Consider the following 18,020-nt stretch of genomic DNA (forward strand, 5'->3'; position numbering starts at 1 on the left):
CCTAGCCTGAAAACATAAGGAAGTCATTACCTCTGCCTTCTGAGAAAAGTTAGCAAATTCTGGAAAGATTTGCTTGTCTCTGTGCCGTGCCTAAAATATAGATGCAAATTTTTCATGAGGTCATTTTATGCCAACTGGTTTTTCAGTAAGCACTATATCAAGCTCTACGTGCTTTTGCCTGTATATTTTATTGTACACTATATTGAATCTATAAGGTATTTTATACTTCATATTCACCCCATTATGCTTTATTGAGTTCCATGTAATGTTTAACCTATAATGCACATTCAATTTATTTGGCATGTCAGACTTATTCCCTTCCTTTTTTTGGTCATGATTGCTCATGCATTTTCATGCAACTTTTATACTATTGCACTATAAAGGCATTTGACAGAAGGTGTTTATCTGCATTTTCTTTTTTGAAGTCTGATTTTTAGGAGTCTATAAATTGGCTTGAGTTTGGCATGAAATGCTTGCCAGGGAGTTCTGGGCACAAGTATTTTAAAGCCTGATGATTTCAAATATTTAGTAAAGAGAACTTGTGTCACTTATATATGTCAGCCCCTCATGAAAGATTTTACAGTAATTCCTGCTTTCATTGCCATTTTTAAGGGAATTATAATTTACACCATCACTATGAAGTTTTTTAATCTCAGCACACATTCTATGAGATGGACTACTCCTGTAGGTTGTAAATATGCAACACTAATAATCTCTGCTCAAGAGGCTTTGGTCTAGCATTTATGGTAGGAGCTAACAGGAGCCTGTCTGTTGCACTGAGTTGTGCCACTGAACCTCTTCAATCATTTGTCTCCCTACTTCAAAAAATAAGACCAACATTGTTTACCAGCTAATACTGCTCTTAGTCATGCCAAGTGCTTGGGCACAGGTGAGTGAAGGAGAAAAGGCATTTAGTTTTTAGGAACCATGACTATTTGTCTATAAAAGCAGTGAATGATAAATGTTTCTTTTTCTTTTCTTTCAGATTATTACTTTAAGAGATTACATTCCCAAAATCCTTGGTCAAGATGCTTTTAATCTGTATATTGGCCTTTACAAAGGTTATGATCCCACAATAAATCCAACAGTTTCTAATGTATTTTCAACAGCTGCTTTTCGTTTTGGTCATGCAACAATCCAGCCAATAGTAAGGCGATTGAATGCACAGTATTCAGATGATCCAGAACTGCCAGATCTTCATTTGCATGAAGTTTTCTTTAGTCCTTGGAGGCTCATTAAAGGAGGTATGGTATTGTTTAAACTGTTTGGTTAGTGGTTGTTTGTTTTTTGTTTTTGGTTTTTTTTATTATATTGTAACTTTTTCAGAATTTTTTTTTTGTTAATTAGGTATAGAAATTTTCATTTAATTACATTACTGATTTAAGCCATTGCATAGGTTCCAGAGCACTAACATGAACTGGAATAACTTGAATAAGACAAAAATTGCTCTACAGATTAAAGACGTTTGGTAGATTGATAATGGGCTGATGAGTGTTGGTTGATGATGGAGATATGTCATGTCATTTTTTTATGAATGAATGTGTTATCAGGTTACAAATTTTCTTACACATGAAGAATTATCATTATTACTTCTATTTCAACCTGAAGGAGATTTACAAGTGTTTCAATGTAAAAGACTATGTGACCAATGTTTTAAAGGCATAGAAACAGACCTTATTGCCCTTTACAACTACCTGAAAGGAGGTTGTAGAGAGGAAGGCACTGGTCTCTTCTCACAAGTTATTAATGATAGAATGAGAGGAAATGGCCTCAAGCTGTGCCAAGGGAGTTCTAGATTGGACATCAGGGAAAAAAGATTCACTGAAAGGATTGTTAGGCACTGGAATGGGTTGCCCAGAGAGGTGGTTGAATCACCATCCCTGGACATGTTTAAAAGCCATGTGGATCTGTTGCTTGGGGACATGGTGTAGTGACAGACTTGGTGGAGTGGGCAAAATGGCTGGACTTTATGATCTCAGAGGCCTTTTCCGGCCTGGATGATTCTATGACTCTATAACATTCACATTTGTTAATAAACTTAAAATGGTGTATATACAAACTGTAACATTACACTATTTTTGTGTTTAAAGGAGGCTTGGATCCTTTATTGAGGGGTCTTCTAGCACATTCAGCAAAACTGCAGGTGCAAGATCAACTGTTGAATGAGGAGTTAACAGAAAAACTGTTTGTGTTGTCCAACAATGGTTCACTTGATTTAGCATCATTAAATTTACAGCGTGGCCGTGATCATGGACTCCCAGGTCTATTGATTTTTCTTGAAATTTCTGGTAACTCAGCTATAGCTGCTTATATTTGGGATGTAATTCTAAGCTCTTAAATAATACCTTTTGTCATCAGGAAAGTAACTTATGTCTGTTTTAAAATATAAGTTGCTAGCGTTTTTAACTTCGATGGAAACAAACTATTCCACAGCACTTGAAATTAAAATAATCTGGTAAATCTGGAAGGACAGTACTAGAGTGGGTCTGCTCAGTGTAGAAAATACCTGAGATATGTTTTTGCTGGGATCAGTTCCAGTGGAGTGGTGCTTCTGCCTGTAGCAGCTACATGCCATTGGCAGGCTGTTCCAAGCCAGTTGGACAGGTCAGCTGAGCTACAGCCACATTGGCTCTACTGACCACAGAAGGTCTTGAGATATCTGCAGTGTAGTTGGCTTGGTTAGACATGCACCTCATTTTGATAAATATTATACATTTTCTCTGGATTTTGCACTAGATTTCTTACTCCAGTCAGCCCAGGTTAAGACTGAACTAACAATCAAGGAACATTAGGCCGTCAGGCCATGAGTGTACTGGTTTAGAGGATGGCTGCTGTAGCTTAGTTCGATTTGATTGCATGAGCTCTTAAAAATACAGTATGTTCCTAGTTCTGTCTAAAGACCTCTAACAAGCATGCTTGGCAAAGTGCTTTAGTTACTAACTTAATTCAGGTTACTTCAGCTGACTCCTATATTTCTAGTCTGGAAATGAAAAGACACAGTACATACTCCTATTATGAATTATCTTTTTTTCATTGCTTACATTTTTGAGAATTGTTTTAGACCTTTGTTTTCCTTTGGCAAAATGATTCAGCAATTACATATTCTGTAGTTGCAGATGCTGCCATCCTTAGACACAACTGTCTGTGACTATGATTAAGGTTGTCAGAATCGAGTGCCTATACATTTTGAAATCTAATTTATCATGCTTATAGTCAAGTCTAATTTTCCTTTTAACATATTATTTACAGGTTATAATGATTGGCGAGAATTCTGTGACTTACCAAAGCTGGAAACTCAGAGTGACCTGAATTCTGTGATAACCAATCCCAACATCACTGAAAAAATCATGGAATTGTACCATAATCCTAGCAATATTGATGTTTGGCTTGGTGGTCTTGTAGAAGACTTTCTTCCAGGTGCTAGAACTGGTCCTCTGTTTGCTTGTTTAATTGGAAAGCAAATGAAAGCACTAAGAGATGGTGACAGGTGAGTTTATTCATGCTGTTGAAATAATGTGTGAAAAAACAGAAGCAATGGAGATTTAATATACTTGTAAACATACCTCCCAGACCATTAGACAACATGGCACTTGAAGATGCTGTTATGTGGGTTTTTCCTTGGTCTTTCTTGATGGAAATGCAGTGCCACCAGCAGTTAATTGTGCAATGGCAGCTCACATCTATGCAGATAGATGTTGTACAGTGCAGGCTTTAGCTGTTTGGACACTGAGGGTTGCATTAAGCTCAGGAATTGGAAGAACCTCTTCATTTCCTGTGGCAAGCACAGTAAAGTCAGAAGGGATAGGCAGAGAGCTGTAATTCAGGCTTCCTGGAGGGGATAAAATAACCACCCTATACCTGGGCTTATGTGAACTGGAACTGCAGAGTGCTCTCAGAATTGCCTGCTAGGACAGTGCATAGAATGTTCCTTCACCTAACCCTGTAAAATTGCCACCAGGCCCTTGTCATAGAATCTTAGAATTGTTTCAGCTGGAAAAGGCCCAACTGTCAACTTAAGACCACCACAGCCATTAAATCATGTTTCAAAGTGCCATGTTTATACATTGCTTCAACACCTTCAGGGAGAATGACTCTACCACCCCCTTAGGCAACCTATTCCCATACTTGACCACTCTTTCAGTAAAGAAATCTTTCCTAACATCCAATGTAAACCTCTCCTGGAACAATTTCAGACCATTTCCCCTTCTTCTGTCACCTTATACTAGGGAGAAGAGCTTGCCCCCCACCTCACTACAACTCCTTTCCTCTGAAAGGGGAATTGTAGAGAGCAGTATGTCTCCCCTCAACCTATTTTCCCCAGACTAAACAACCCCATTTCCCTCAGATGCTTCTCAAAAGACTTGTTCTCTTTACCCTTCACCATCTTTGTTGCCATTTCCTAGACACGCTTCATCAACTCAATGTCTTTCTTGCACTGAGGGGGCCAAAACTGAACGAAGTATGTGGCAATACAACCCTTCTCACCAGGAAGGCAGGAGAAATGAAGCTGTAGGTCACAAAGGCATGCAAGATGCAGTTTATATCTTGCTTCCACTCCTGAAGCAATTATAAACCCAAACTTTTTTTTCATTTACATCATGTACTTGCAGCAATAATTTTGAATCTCATGAGAAGACTAATTGTAAATGGCTCACACCATGCAGCCATGGTGTTTTAAGTATATCTGGTCCTTACTCTCACCTTTAAGCTCCTCTCATAAGTCACTGTTGTGGAAAGAAACCATTATGTAAATAAGCATCTGAGGCAGAATTTAAATCTGAACTTTAAAAACTGTTAATTAATTAACTCACAGGAAAAAGCTATGTTAATCATAAAGGTGATATCCTATTAGCATAAACTGTATAGACAACAAACATTACACTCAGATTTATTTAAAACATGGTTGAAAGTCCTCTAAATCATACTTGACCCTTTCTGGGGAAGAACAGTCTATCTAGGTTCTTCCAGTCTTGTTTCCATTTCTCAGTGCCTTAGGATACTACTCACTATTCCGTGTCTCAAGTTACTACTTGCATTAATTAAACTTAATCATAATTTAGTATGTTAACTCCAAAATGAGAAAATAAAATTGAGTTCTAGTAATGAAAGAATTCCCCGAGTTTCTGCCACAGTTTGTCAGCTAACTTAAATGTGAAAGTATATGCTCTTATTAATACTAAAGGAACTAAGAGAAGTTAGGAGTGTGTAACATGTTAGAGTTGTCACACAGTAAGTGTTAAGAACAAAAAAAATCTAACATTCACTAAAGTGCTTTGTCAGCTAGAGTAGAAAGTGTTATCTGTATCTGCACCAGCATGTGCTTGCTAGATACCCTAATTGACATGTCAGTAAGTAGCAGTTTCCAAACATCTCTTCTAATATACTCGCTTAAGTTCAGAAATCAGGACTAAGTAGAATTTTTGACTGACAACTCAATTCTGATAGCCTTAAATATTTTGTCAGTAGTCTGATAAAACATGAAGGGATTTCTTTTTCCAATGTACTAGACTCAGGCACTGTCTTAACCTCAGCCAAATCCCCTTGAATAAATTGATGCTTTTTTTGTCTCTTTCTGCTCTCTACTCAGGACTTGCAATAGCTGGGCACAAATTCTGAAGATTAATTTGTCTTTCCTTTGCATAGAGGAGCTAGCAAGTGCTTATTTCCTTCCCTCTTTCCTCCCTTCTTCCCTTCTTTCCTTCTGAATTCCAAATCCCTTCCAAGATCCTCACTCACTATTCCTCTCTCTCTCTTCCTTCATTGGAAGCTATGCTATGGGGAAATTGCGCCATATTATGGCTGCTCCTGGAATTTATGCTTAAAACAAATTTTAGTACGTAGGAAATGATGGTGTGCATAAGATTAAACATCTAGTTCAAACAAATTATTTTCAAGCTTTTCTCTCAGAATTGTAACTTTTTCTTTTCCTTTTCCTTTTTCTTTTCTTTTCTTTTCTTTTCTTTTATTTTCTTTTCTTTTCTTTTCTTTTCTTTTCTTTTCTTTTCTTTTCTTTTCTTTTCTTTTCTTTTTTCTTTTCTTTTCTTTTCTTTTCTTTTCTTTTCTTTTCTTTTCTTTTCTTTTCTTTTCTTTTCTTTTCTTTTCTTTTCTTTTCCTTTCCGCCCTGTATCCTTATTGAAAAACAATTCCACAAATATGAATAATGAATACTTTTAACCAGCTGATTGTAACACACCGAGTTGATCATTATGTCAGGCTCACACTAGCCTTTTCGCGTCTGTCAAGCTGAGTATGTAAGTCTTCAGATCAAGGTGTTTGCTGTTATTATTGTTGTATCTATCTGCCTACTTGTTGCCATAATACTTTTTCTTGGTCTTTTACACTGGGGACTATGAGATTCAGAATAATCATATGTTTGGTTTTGATATTTTAGAATCATTTCTATCAATCTTTCCAGATTTTGGTGGGAAAATGATGATGTTTTCACAGAAGCTCAGAAGCGTGAACTCAAGAAACACTCTTTGTCCCGTGTGATTTGTGACAATACAGGAATTTCTGAAGTGCCAGTAGATGCCTTTCAGCTTGGAAAGTTTCCACAAGATTTTAAGCCTTGTGACAATATATCTGGGATGAATTTAGAAGCTTGGCAAGAATTATATCAGGAAGGTAAGTTGGTAATTACCAATCTTTTCTGACAAGAGGGAAGAGTAAGCAGTTAGAGCACTGACTTTTGAGTTACTGATCTGATGTAGATCCTTAGTATTTCATAGAACCATGTTTGTTGTTGTTGTTTCCTCTGAAACAGACCTTAAAGATTGTCAAGACCAATCGCTATTTAACAAAGTCTGGTATGAAATCCATAAGTCTTACTGTAATATAAATAAATATTATTATAGTTGTTGCTGTTGTTATTATTATTACTGTTACTGATGTTGTTATTATTATTACTGTTACTGATGTTATTATTGTCATCATTATTATTATTGTTGTTATTATTTCTTGTGGTGGGTTGAAGTTTCCCATTAACTAAGCATGACTAACTCAGAAGCAAATATAAGCTGTATTTACAAGCAAAAACTACACTCTACAATTGAATGCAATGAATATGTACAAAATATACAGTATTTACAATATTATACAGTTATTTACAATTAGAAAATAGCACAGAAACCTCCCTGTACTCCCCCTGGGTTCTCAGAGAAGCAGGGAAGCTGCTCCACTGCCGCCCCCCACCCTCCTCTTAACCTCCTCCCCTTTCTTTTTAGTAAAAGGAAGGAATGTTAGAAAAAGAAGCAGTGTTAGCATTCTTATCTTTTCTCAAGGCCAGCCAGAAGTGATTATCATCTTCCCAGAAAAACAATTAAGCTAGAGAAAAAGGAATGGAAATGGAAGTGAAATGCGACAGATTGTTAGGGTACATCTGTGTCCATCCCACACATTTTGTCCGATACATTTGTTAAGAATAATCTTTTGTTTTCCTTTTTACACCCAATAGTGAATTGTTTATATTTCTCTACTTTTCTGCTTGGAATCTGCAGCTAATTTTTAAAGGCATAGCCTAAACCTGCCACATTTCTATCACTTTAAAGCATATGAAGTTCAACAACTGAAGTTCATTTATAGCAGTAATGTATAATAATGCCTATTTACAAGTATAAGGTCATTTTATAAAAGCTTGTAATACAATATTTTTATTTGTAGAAGAAATATGTGGAACACCAAAGAGTGTGGAAAATGGTGATTTTGTATATTGTTCACAATCTGGAAAGACTACAGTGAGTTACTCATGTCAATATGGATTTCAGTTACAAGGAGAAGAACAATTAACCTGCACAAGTGAAGGGTGGAACTTTGAGGCTCCTGTTTGTATAGGTATCTTTCTTATTATTATGAATTTTCTCAAAGCTAGAGTCCAGCACAACTCAACAGAAGAGAACTCCCTCTTATGCTCATGTAGTCAGTCTTCTGGGTTTATAGATACAATAACATAATTATGTGAAGTGTTCCTTCCTCCAGAATTGCTATCTCAATCTCTTACCCATCCTGATTCAGCAGTCAAGTTGATGATAGGAAAATGTCACTAAAAATTACCTCATTAAGCAAAAATCGAGTCTGTTAACAAGCATAGGAAAAGAAATATCAAATCAGAATTATACATTGCTTTCTCCCACCTTCAACATAACAGCAAGACAGAGTTGTCATTTTCCTAGCATTGTTTCAGCCCATGCTCTAGATACAAAAATATCTCAGTATCAGTTATTCATGTATTGTCCTATTAAGTTAAGCAAAAGTGACAAAGAAAAGAGTACTGTTGAGTAATTGAAAATAAACAAATTCATTATCACTTCAGTTCCAACCTTTTCTCAAATAGCTGTGAAAAGATTTGCCAGAAGAGAGTTTTTCTGCAGGTCCAAAAGTACAGCAGGTGAAAATCAGTAAAAAGATACTAACTTTCAACATTTCATGGATGTTTTCAGGAGAATGCTTTTATTTTAATTGTTCTTTTATCTTTTTTCCATTTGCCTTTCTTCTACTGTTGAATTGAATAGGAAGAGAATGGCCAAATACTTCATTACAAGACCTTTACTCTTTGCACCTAGGAAGGATGGATTATCTCTATTCACATTTCAGATGTGTGTGTGTGTGTGTTCATAATGAGGGTGGGGTGGGGTGTGTATATATATTATATCTGCATATACATACTTGAACTGCTCAGCTTTATAAAACACTATAGAAAATGAAACCTGAAAAGGCCATATTTAGGAATATATTATGGATGGTGGTAAATTAATCTGAATGCAACTGCTGCAGCTGATCTGCAGTAAAGTCTGCTTATCAGTATTTATGTGACAGCAGAATAGAAAGCTCTTCACCCTAATTGTATACCTGGTATGGAAAGAGTCAGATGAAATTTACAGCTCTTCCCTGTATTCAAAACCTATTTATCCACTGAATTCCACCCACATAAATGCCACATAAAGAAATAAAGCTGTTAAATGAAATATAATAAAATCTTTTCAATAAATTAATGTTCTGGCAGCAAAGTGAATAAATAAGTTACACAAATGAATCATTCCTTGTCCTACTTTCTTTTAATATGCTCAGTAATGTAAACAAAAGGCTGTATATCAGCTATAGGAAAACAAGCTGCTGCATACATTAAATAAGCAATGCCTTTATTAAAAGAAAGCCATCATATCCCACTTACGCAGATGCTTCTGGAGGTTTACAGTAGAAAGCACTTTGTTCCATGCATGTCTGTGCAATGTGTTCCCATTCTTTTAAGTGTTCTGCAAATTAGGAATAAGTCAAGCAATATAATGAGGAGAATAGAGCTTAGCATTTCTGCAGATGGTTTCAAAATTATATGCTGCTCTGGAAAAGACAGAGTGGCTGCTGGCAAAAGCATGGGAATCTGAGAGCTGTTAATTCCTGCTTACTAACTTGGGCTTTGACAGAAATAATTTCTATTGAGTCAGGAATTTAGTGCTAAACTATGCTACCTTCATTTATATAAAGTGTTATCTTCCTCTTAATAGATAATTTCATTTGCTTTATTAAACTCCTCCTCTCTTTGAGTAGTAAGTTAGGCTGGGAACACCAGACATACACTATTTATTGACGGAAAAAAGAGTTAGCCACTTTAACAGATAGCATGACTATAGAGCTACAGAAACAGAAGTAGCATGTCTAAATTACAGTGCAGGCAAAAGCTGTGCAGATTTTCCTTCCCAGATGATGATGAAATCTATGAGATTTAACCCAAAATGTAGTCTTGAAGGGAGTAATACTTACTCAGCAATCTTCATCCTGAAGAACAGATTCTTTTCCTGCCTCAGAGAGATGTTATAATAGTTAATGTTTATTAAGGGTTCTGAAATTTAAGATTATTCCTTGCATGATTAGTCTTTTGACAGTTTCAATTGATGGCTAGCTTTGGACACAGTTCCTTTTTTGCATTAAAATTTAAGAGAGGATCAGGCTTAATCCCATTTCCAATGACAGAATTCCCTAAGTGTTTGGAGTGACAATGCTAAACTAAGCAAGTAAATCATTCCTCCAGGGTCAGTTTCTAACACTGATTAAAAAGAGCTATTTAGCCTGAAGTAGCAGATCAAACATTGAGGTAGGAAAGGAAAGGAATATAACAAAAAAGAAAACCCACTGGACGTTCCCTGTTTGCCCACACAAAGCCTTGCAAGTGCTTCCCAGGACTAAGTCAAAGACATTGAACAAACTGGCAAATATTATACAGGACCAAAGTGAAACTATGTAAAATGGTTCTGGATGCTTATCTTTAGGCAACTGAATCCAGTCCTGCAAGTAAATATTGCAAAGAAAGATGCAGAAATATGGAAAAGACTCCATTCTTTCCCTCAGTGAGTACTTTCTTTCCTGTACTTCACACTATCTCACATTTCATCACATAATCAGAATGTGAGAGTAAAAAGTCTTCAAGGGCCTCAGGAACAATTCATTTATGTACATTTTCCAATGAATAATTGTTCATCTGCTCATCATTCTGTCAGGATATTGTCATTTCACAGAATTTATACAGCATTTAGAAATTACCATCTTTGCAGTGGTATCACAGATCACTGTTATAAATTTTATAACCGAAGCTAACCTGAATCCTTAACTCCTCAAAATTATGCCTAGAAGTGTACAGAACTGTGTCAATGTTATTATTTTCACTATCTCTATAGAGCACAGCATGGAAAAAGTTTATAGAGGAACTTGAAGCCTTAGGATATAAACACATCCAAGAAGATTTCTCAAGTTTACAGTTTGCATTTTTGCAAATCCACCCAATTGGTATTTTTTACTTTTGTCTTGTTAACAAAACATTTTCTTTTTTCATCATTTCCATCTTAAAAACAAACAAACAAACCCAGAATCAAACAAAACAAAACCAAACCATACCCAGCTTTGTGCATTAAACAGGAACAATGAAGATCTTTGGCATTATCTGTGTGTCACTGAGTGTACAATACCTTTCATTTATGAGTATTCATTTGTCTATGAGAAGGTAGTAATCCCTCTCTGTAATTTATAATGATTATTAATTGGTGCATATTTATTTTTCAGACATCAATGAGTGTGAAAATGAAGTTAATCCACCATGCTCTCCTTCTGCTAAATGTATTAACACTAAAGGCAGCTACAAATGTCTCCATACTGATCCTTACAAGATGGAAGAAGATGGAAGAACTTGTATCAGTAATGTTTGTGAACCTAGTGTCCATTAAAACTATCTCTGTTCTGGTTTACAATGCTGTCAAAACCATAAAATTGAGATTTATTTAAGAGCTTTCAAGTTTCTTTGAGAACTTCTACACAGTCATGGATATAAAGATACAGACAGATTCCACGTAGAAAATAAGGTATTCAATAAGTTATACACACACAGAAATAAGCTTTATACTTTCCTTTCCTACCATATATAAACCCATGAGTATTTCCTGTAGTACATATGAAGAGGGGGCCAAATCTGTTTCAGTGTCTCATTTGTTTGTATTCAGTTTCACTGTGGGGCATGGTGATGTTGGGTTGATGGGTGGCCTGGATGATTTTGGAAATCTTTTCCAGATTAAATGATTCTAATTAATCTATGATTCTCCTAGCAAGAATCTAAACTCAGCATCTGAATCCTAACTAAGTTCCACCTATTATATCCCCAAACTGTTAACTCTTTTAGAGCTAACATAAATTACACATTTTCTGGTTTTTTTTCAATTTTTCATCATGCATGAAATTTGTGTAGTGTTTTAAGTTTTAAATGGGGAAAGAGTCCCTAGATCTGTTAAAAGCTGCATGAAAGCCTCAAATACAAATTCAAGTAGATTGATAGAAAATTACAGAATCCTTAAGGCTGGAAAAGACCTCTAAGATCATGAAGTCCAACCATCAACCTGAAGTGCCTGCCATGTCTACATGTTTTTTGAACACCTTCAGCAACAGCAACCCCACACCTTCCCTGTGCAGCCTGTTTGAATGTGCGACAAAAGAAAGATTTTCTTAGTGTCCAACCTAAACCTCCCCTGGTGCAATTTGAGCCATTTCATCTCACCCTGTTGCTAGTCACTTCAGAGGAGACCAACACCCACCTCACTCCAACTTTCTTTCAGGTAGTTGTAGAGACTAACTCAGCCTCCTCTTCTCCAATCTATCTATTTTGTACTTTAACATATTGCCCAAAGGAAGCATAGAAATTTTAGGGAGATCAAATCTTGCATATTGAGGGTTGTATATCACACAGTCATAAGTAGACTGAATCTCACTGATGACACATTTCTTGTTTCCTGTTTCACTGTCCCTTATTATTAATGGCACAAATTACACACAGAATAGGGGGTTGGTCGAGATGATTTCCAGAAGTTCCTTCTAAGCCCTACTATTCTATGATTCTATGATAATTCCCCAGCAGAAAAATATAAATTCTTGCAGATAAATAGTTATCTTCAATGATATGATGTACATCCAGTCAGTCTTCCAACTGTGGCTCAGGATCACACATGGATATCCCTCAAATGAGGCCCTGTCACTCAACTGAAACCTTAAATGAGGCCATGTGAGATCACCAAAGGCCTGGGAGCAGACAAACAGCTTTTGGCATCCATCTGGGTAGGCACATCAGTAAAAGTACTTTCACAACAGTGAATGTTTCCAGAAGGACCTTTCTTGCTGTCGCAAATGCAAATACAAATCCTCAGGGTCAGCTCTTTCTGACGTAAAATTAAAAAGGAATGGAAAAAGAAATGGGTTTAGTCATTTAGAGCATCATCTTTTATCATAACAGAAAAAAAAGACTTAAAAAACAAAAAAATAATAAAAAAAACAAAACACAAAATCTTCCTTGTAGGTGCTTCTTATCTTTATTTACAGTTTATTTCTTTACAACCAAGGTAACATTTATTTATCACTCTAAATCCAGAGACATAAACTTGCCTTCTGATTAGCTTAAAGAGATTAGTTTACTGGTGTTGAATACAACAAAGACAGATTACATGAGGACATCGCACTGGCAGTAGTAAGGCAGCTCCAAATATAAAGCCAATTTATATTTCAAGGGAGGGAACAGAAATTACTTCTGATCAGGAAGATGTAGATAAGGCTTTCTTCAAACAACTTGAAGAAGCCTCAAGTTCACAGATTCTGTTCCTCATGGGGAATTTCAACCACACTCTAACCTGGAAGGACAACACAGCAAGGCACAAGCAATTTAGATTTCTGGAAAACATTGCCAGCTTAAGGTGTCAACAGGTGGTCAACAAAGAAAGGAGCTCTGCAGGACCTGGCACTTACAAATGGAATCATGGAAACAGAATGGTTGACTTTGGATGGGAATGCCCATCTCTTCAGGCAGGGCCACCTAAATCCAGCTGCCCAGGACCATGTACAATCATCTTTTTGAACATCTTATACCAGAGTGCTGGCACTGTGGAACAAAGTCCAGTGGGAAGCAAGTCACTAGCGGTGTACCCAAGTATTGATACTGAAACAAATTATATTTAAATTCTTTGTTATTTACCTGTTGGATGGGGCAAAGTAAGTCCTCAGTAGTTCATAGATGATACAAAACTGTGAGGAGTGGTTGATACACAAGATAACTGTGATTCAGTTGGATAAGGACAGAATTGGGCTGACAAGAACTTTATGAAATTAAAGAAAGAAACAACCCCAGGTGCTGGTACCTGCTGGAGGATGACTAGTTGGGAAGAAGTTTGGCAGACACACAGATAGGGGTCCTAGTGAACATGAGTCAGCAATGTATCCTTGCAGCTAATAACATCAAAAGCATCCCAGGTTGCGTAAGGAATGCCATGGCCAGCAGCTTGACAGAAGTAATCCTTCTGCTCTACTCAGCATGATGAGGCATCATCTGGAATGCTGTGTTGGGTTCTGGGTTCTAGGTTCTCCAATATAGAGATATAGAATTAATAATTTAACTCTAGTAAAGGATGATGAAAACAATAAATGGATTAGAGTTTCTTTCATATGAGGTGACCATATGGAGAAAAGAAGCCTCAGGGCGGTCTTGGTAGTGTGTATAAATGCCTACTGAAAGGGAACTGATACGAGGCAGACAGACAGACTCTTCTCAGTAATGCCCACTGACAGGAAAAGAGCCAATGGACACATACTAAAAACCATCAAAACAAAAAAATACTTTTTTACTGTGAGAGTCATCGAACATTGGAATATTTCCCAGGGAGATTTTGGAGTCTTCATTCTTGGAGATGCTAAAAACCTGGTAGGATATGGTCCTGAGCAACTTGATGTATCCAATCCTATTTAAACAGGGAGGTATCTCTTGTTAGTCCCAAAAGATACCTTCCAGCTTCAATGATTTTTTGATTTGGTCATTTGATATGGAGAAAAGGAACAGGTTTCTAGCAGTGTTGTGCAGTAACTGTTGTTGTTAACATGCTGGTGTGCATATCTCAGTTCATTTCTCTTACTGTTTCCATAGAGAAAAAGTAGTTAATTAGCTACTTGACAGTAAATTGCACCCAAAAATATTTGTATTAATAAGTGAAAGGAGAACATTACTGACACTTAGCTGCATTCTAGTTTGTTTAATTTGCATATTTAAGAAAATTTATGTAAATTTTACATTAACAAAACCCCAAAATAGAGAAAAAAAAAACCTTCAGCTGATACAGTGAGGTTTTACCAAGGTTGTTGAGTGGCTTTGTTTGTTGGTTCATTGCTTTGGCATTTTTGAGGACATCATTCATAATGCCCAGATAATTTTACCACATATTTAGAATGAGATTTTTGAGCCTTGGTAAAAAAGGCTGTGCAACACTTTTCTAGATCAACATGTTGATTATAATAAGTGAGCAGCTGAAATTCATCAGTAATAAAAATTTGGGAATCTGCAGTATAGAGTGATTTAAAATTATGAGAGCACTTCACATTATTATGACCATTTCAATCTTCAAAAAGTAAAGTGCTCTTAAAATTTTGAAGAGCTTGAGTAATGCTAACTGCTCAATACTGCAGATCTATATAACCTTCAATCCAGCTTTTATTGATGGAATTCATCAGTAGGCTCAAGGCTTTCTTTCCTAAAGCTGGATAATGTTTTTGACTCAGATGGAAACTTGTATAGAGTAACTTTATTCAGGAAGTGAATTTATTGAGTTTTACTCATGGTTTGTGCAATTGTTAGAAGAAAAAAACTAAAAATTAACGATATTGGGCTCTTACCAGGTAAATGGAGGACAGATTTCATTGTATCATTAAAGGTGTCACAACATTGTCCAAAGGATTTAATAGGAACGATTGAATAGTTTTAAAATTAAAGATCGATATAAGTATGGAGAAGTCTCATCTTCATCTTCTTGCTGAGCAGTTAATACTACCTCCAACCCTGCTTCAAATGGAATTTCAAACTGGGAAGAAACTCATCTATTTTTCCATGGTGCTTCCCACAATGCTAACAATTATTTTTCTGTTTCAGCATAAATATTCATACATATCCAGCCCCTCTCTCACTTTTTAAGTGAAGTCCAACTCCCATGGAGGTTAAATGACTTCAATTGTAAACTCTCCATTTTTAATGAAGCCCATCCATCTCAATATTCTGGAAACCTTGTTCTGGAAAAAAATTCATTTCCTCCCACTCACTTTAATTCAGCTGTTCGTAATAACTGGTCCGCTGGTGGTTGTGTATTTGCTGTTGTTACTTCAATGCCTTTCCTCTTGTGCCTTCATGACAACTTTTAGCTTTGAGATTCTATTGTATCTATTTGGTTTCCTCTTAAGGAAGGGAAGCAGTTTATATTTATTTTTAAATTAGAGCCTATCTACTTGTCACTGGTTTTACAGTTCTACCTGAGAAATGCTGGATTTTTATAAGCAGAATCGGTGTGACACAGTTTTATAAGTAGTGTAACACTGAATTTTATAGCACAGGTTAGTTTATGGTTTTGAATCATCCAGACCCTCTACAGACCAGGTCAAATCTTATGACTTAGCTTGCAATATTAATATAACAAACATAAAGCATGTAAATAAGTACAAGTCACTCAGTCCTCAAAGGAAATAAATTCATGACCATTGAGGATCACAACTTTTGCTGTCCAGCAGCAGTTCCAGGTATCGTGTAGGATTTGTACCTGCTAAATTTCATAGCTAGTGCTCTGTGCACTGTTATGCTTTCCTGTTCTGTAATGGGGGCATCACAACCTGGTTGGTCGGGTGCCTGGGACTTTCAAGACTGGCATGGAGGAATAAGGTTGGCCTGACACTCAGAAACCTTAAGGAAAAGAAATGTAGTGGTGCACAGAACCTTTAGGGTTCCATGGAATGGTCTCCGTTGGAAGGGACCTCCAAAGGTCATCTAGTCCAACCCCCTCTGCAGTTAGCAAGGGCATTCTCAACTAGATCAGGTTGCCCAGAGCCTTGAATATCTCAGGGATGGAGCCTCATCTACGTCCCCTGGCAACCCATTCCACTACCCTCGTGTAAAGAACTTGTTCCTCACATCTAATCTAAATCTCCTCTTCCCTAGTCTGAAACCACTGCCTCTCATCCTATCACTGCAGTCCTTTGTAAACAGTCTCTCTCCATCCTTTTTTGGGGGCCCCTTCAGATACTGGAAGGCCATTATTAGGGCTCTCTTATCCCTTCCTCATAGCAGAGCTGCTCCGATTCCCTGATCATTTTTGTGGCACCCCTCTGGACCTGGTTCAGCATCCATGTCCTTCCTGTATTGAGGGTTCCAGACCTGGACACAGCACTCCTGGTGAGGTCTCTCCAGGGCAAAGTAAGGTGACAGTCACTTCTCTAATATGAACTGCAGAGGAAGCACACTTAGGAAATTGACTTTTTCCTTTGATTAGCCTGTGTGGGAGAGTGTGGGAGTATCACTGCTATGCCCCAGGCCTGACCACATTGAAGGACCACAGTACTGGCTTGGCACAGAAGCATATGAACTATATGAAAGCAGGTAAAAATCACTGCCAAAAAAACAAGCTGTAGCAAAATGAATTTTTTTTTCTGGCCAGTGAAAAACATCCCTGCTGTTGCTACATCACCATGATGTTTTCACTCTGGACTGAGTAGCACCAGCCTAAGCCCAAATAGCAAAAGCTGGTGGGGATTGCAATTCATTGCTTATAAACACCTGAAGCCTTTTAAGGGGCAGTAAAGTGAGGCTGGTTTGGGCAATCAGTCTTTCTGACAGCACCTGCTGCTGGTTGGATTTAGAGCAGCTGCCCTGAGTGGGAAGGAGAGATGGTTAGAAGTGGTTTTTTGCTGCTTAGGGGTGGCTGGAGATGGTTGTCTTCTGGTAAAAACCCTAGGGGACAAATTGAAGACTTGAATGTGCTTAAAGGCAAGCCTTCTGCAAAGGAGGAAGACACGTATGAAAGCTGTCTCTCAGGTAGGAGGATGGGTTTTGTTCCAAAGCGTCTCTCCTTGGCTTTTGCTTTAGCAAGTTCTACCCTTTCCAATAATGCTTCCCTGTAGCCTGCCCCAAGTGTTGCCTCTGCTGTAGGATGGGATTCTTCTGGCAAAGTGTTTGTACCCAGCTCTTATTCTGGCTCTGCCTCAGGAGAGCTGCAGGATTGGTGTTGCCTCCTCCAGCATGTTTCTTGCTATCCTAGGTTCCCTCTGTTGTTTGAGCTCTTCCACTTGTAACTTTCCTTCCAGCTATGCATGGTGTCTTCTGCAGCATCAGATAAGGAGGGAAAAGGGTACTGATTAGATGACCAGCTCTGTCACAGAGAAAGGCTGTTTGCCTTATAAAATGACATTTCTCATGCTAACCATATTACCAGGGGTCAGGAGCAGCAGGTACCAGTCACAGATCAGGAGGAGTAACCATGGCAGTAACAATCTGACAAATTCTTACCTTTTAATGTGCTGTGTCAAAGGAAGGTAAATCCTGAAAATGATACTTCTTCCAACTTTGCTGTAATTAGAATATTGGACCAATTTTGTTGTACTGCAGAATGCTTTTAGTAGTAATTCATCACAGCAGGTACTTTAGTCTGTAAAGTCACTTGGACCCTGCAGAGATGAGGAAACCAACAGGTTTATGTTCACCA

The 18,020-nt window shown here is 37.3% G+C and overlaps 1 protein-coding gene across 1 annotated transcript in view; it reads left to right on the top strand.

Annotated features, from left to right (window-relative positions):
* Positions 1 to 11,207, top strand: part of TPO (thyroid peroxidase) — a 41,573-nt gene extending 30,366 nt beyond the window's left edge. Inside the window, exons 9-14 of the mRNA XM_054178662.1 lie at positions 986 to 1,244; positions 2,091 to 2,261; positions 3,250 to 3,487; positions 6,416 to 6,624; positions 7,660 to 7,830; positions 11,047 to 11,207. Of these exons, the coding sequence (XP_054034637.1) occupies positions 986 to 1,244; positions 2,091 to 2,261; positions 3,250 to 3,487; positions 6,416 to 6,624; positions 7,660 to 7,830; positions 11,047 to 11,207 (1,209 nt within the window). The remainder of the gene's footprint in view (positions 1 to 985; positions 1,245 to 2,090; positions 2,262 to 3,249; positions 3,488 to 6,415; positions 6,625 to 7,659; positions 7,831 to 11,046) is intronic.
* Positions 11,208 to 18,020: the final 6,813 nt, after the last annotated feature.

The sequence above is a fragment of the Dryobates pubescens genome, chromosome 3 (assembly GCF_014839835.1).
Source record: "Dryobates pubescens isolate bDryPub1 chromosome 3, bDryPub1.pri, whole genome shotgun sequence".
Lineage (NCBI taxonomy): Eukaryota > Metazoa > Chordata > Aves > Piciformes > Picidae > Dryobates > Dryobates pubescens.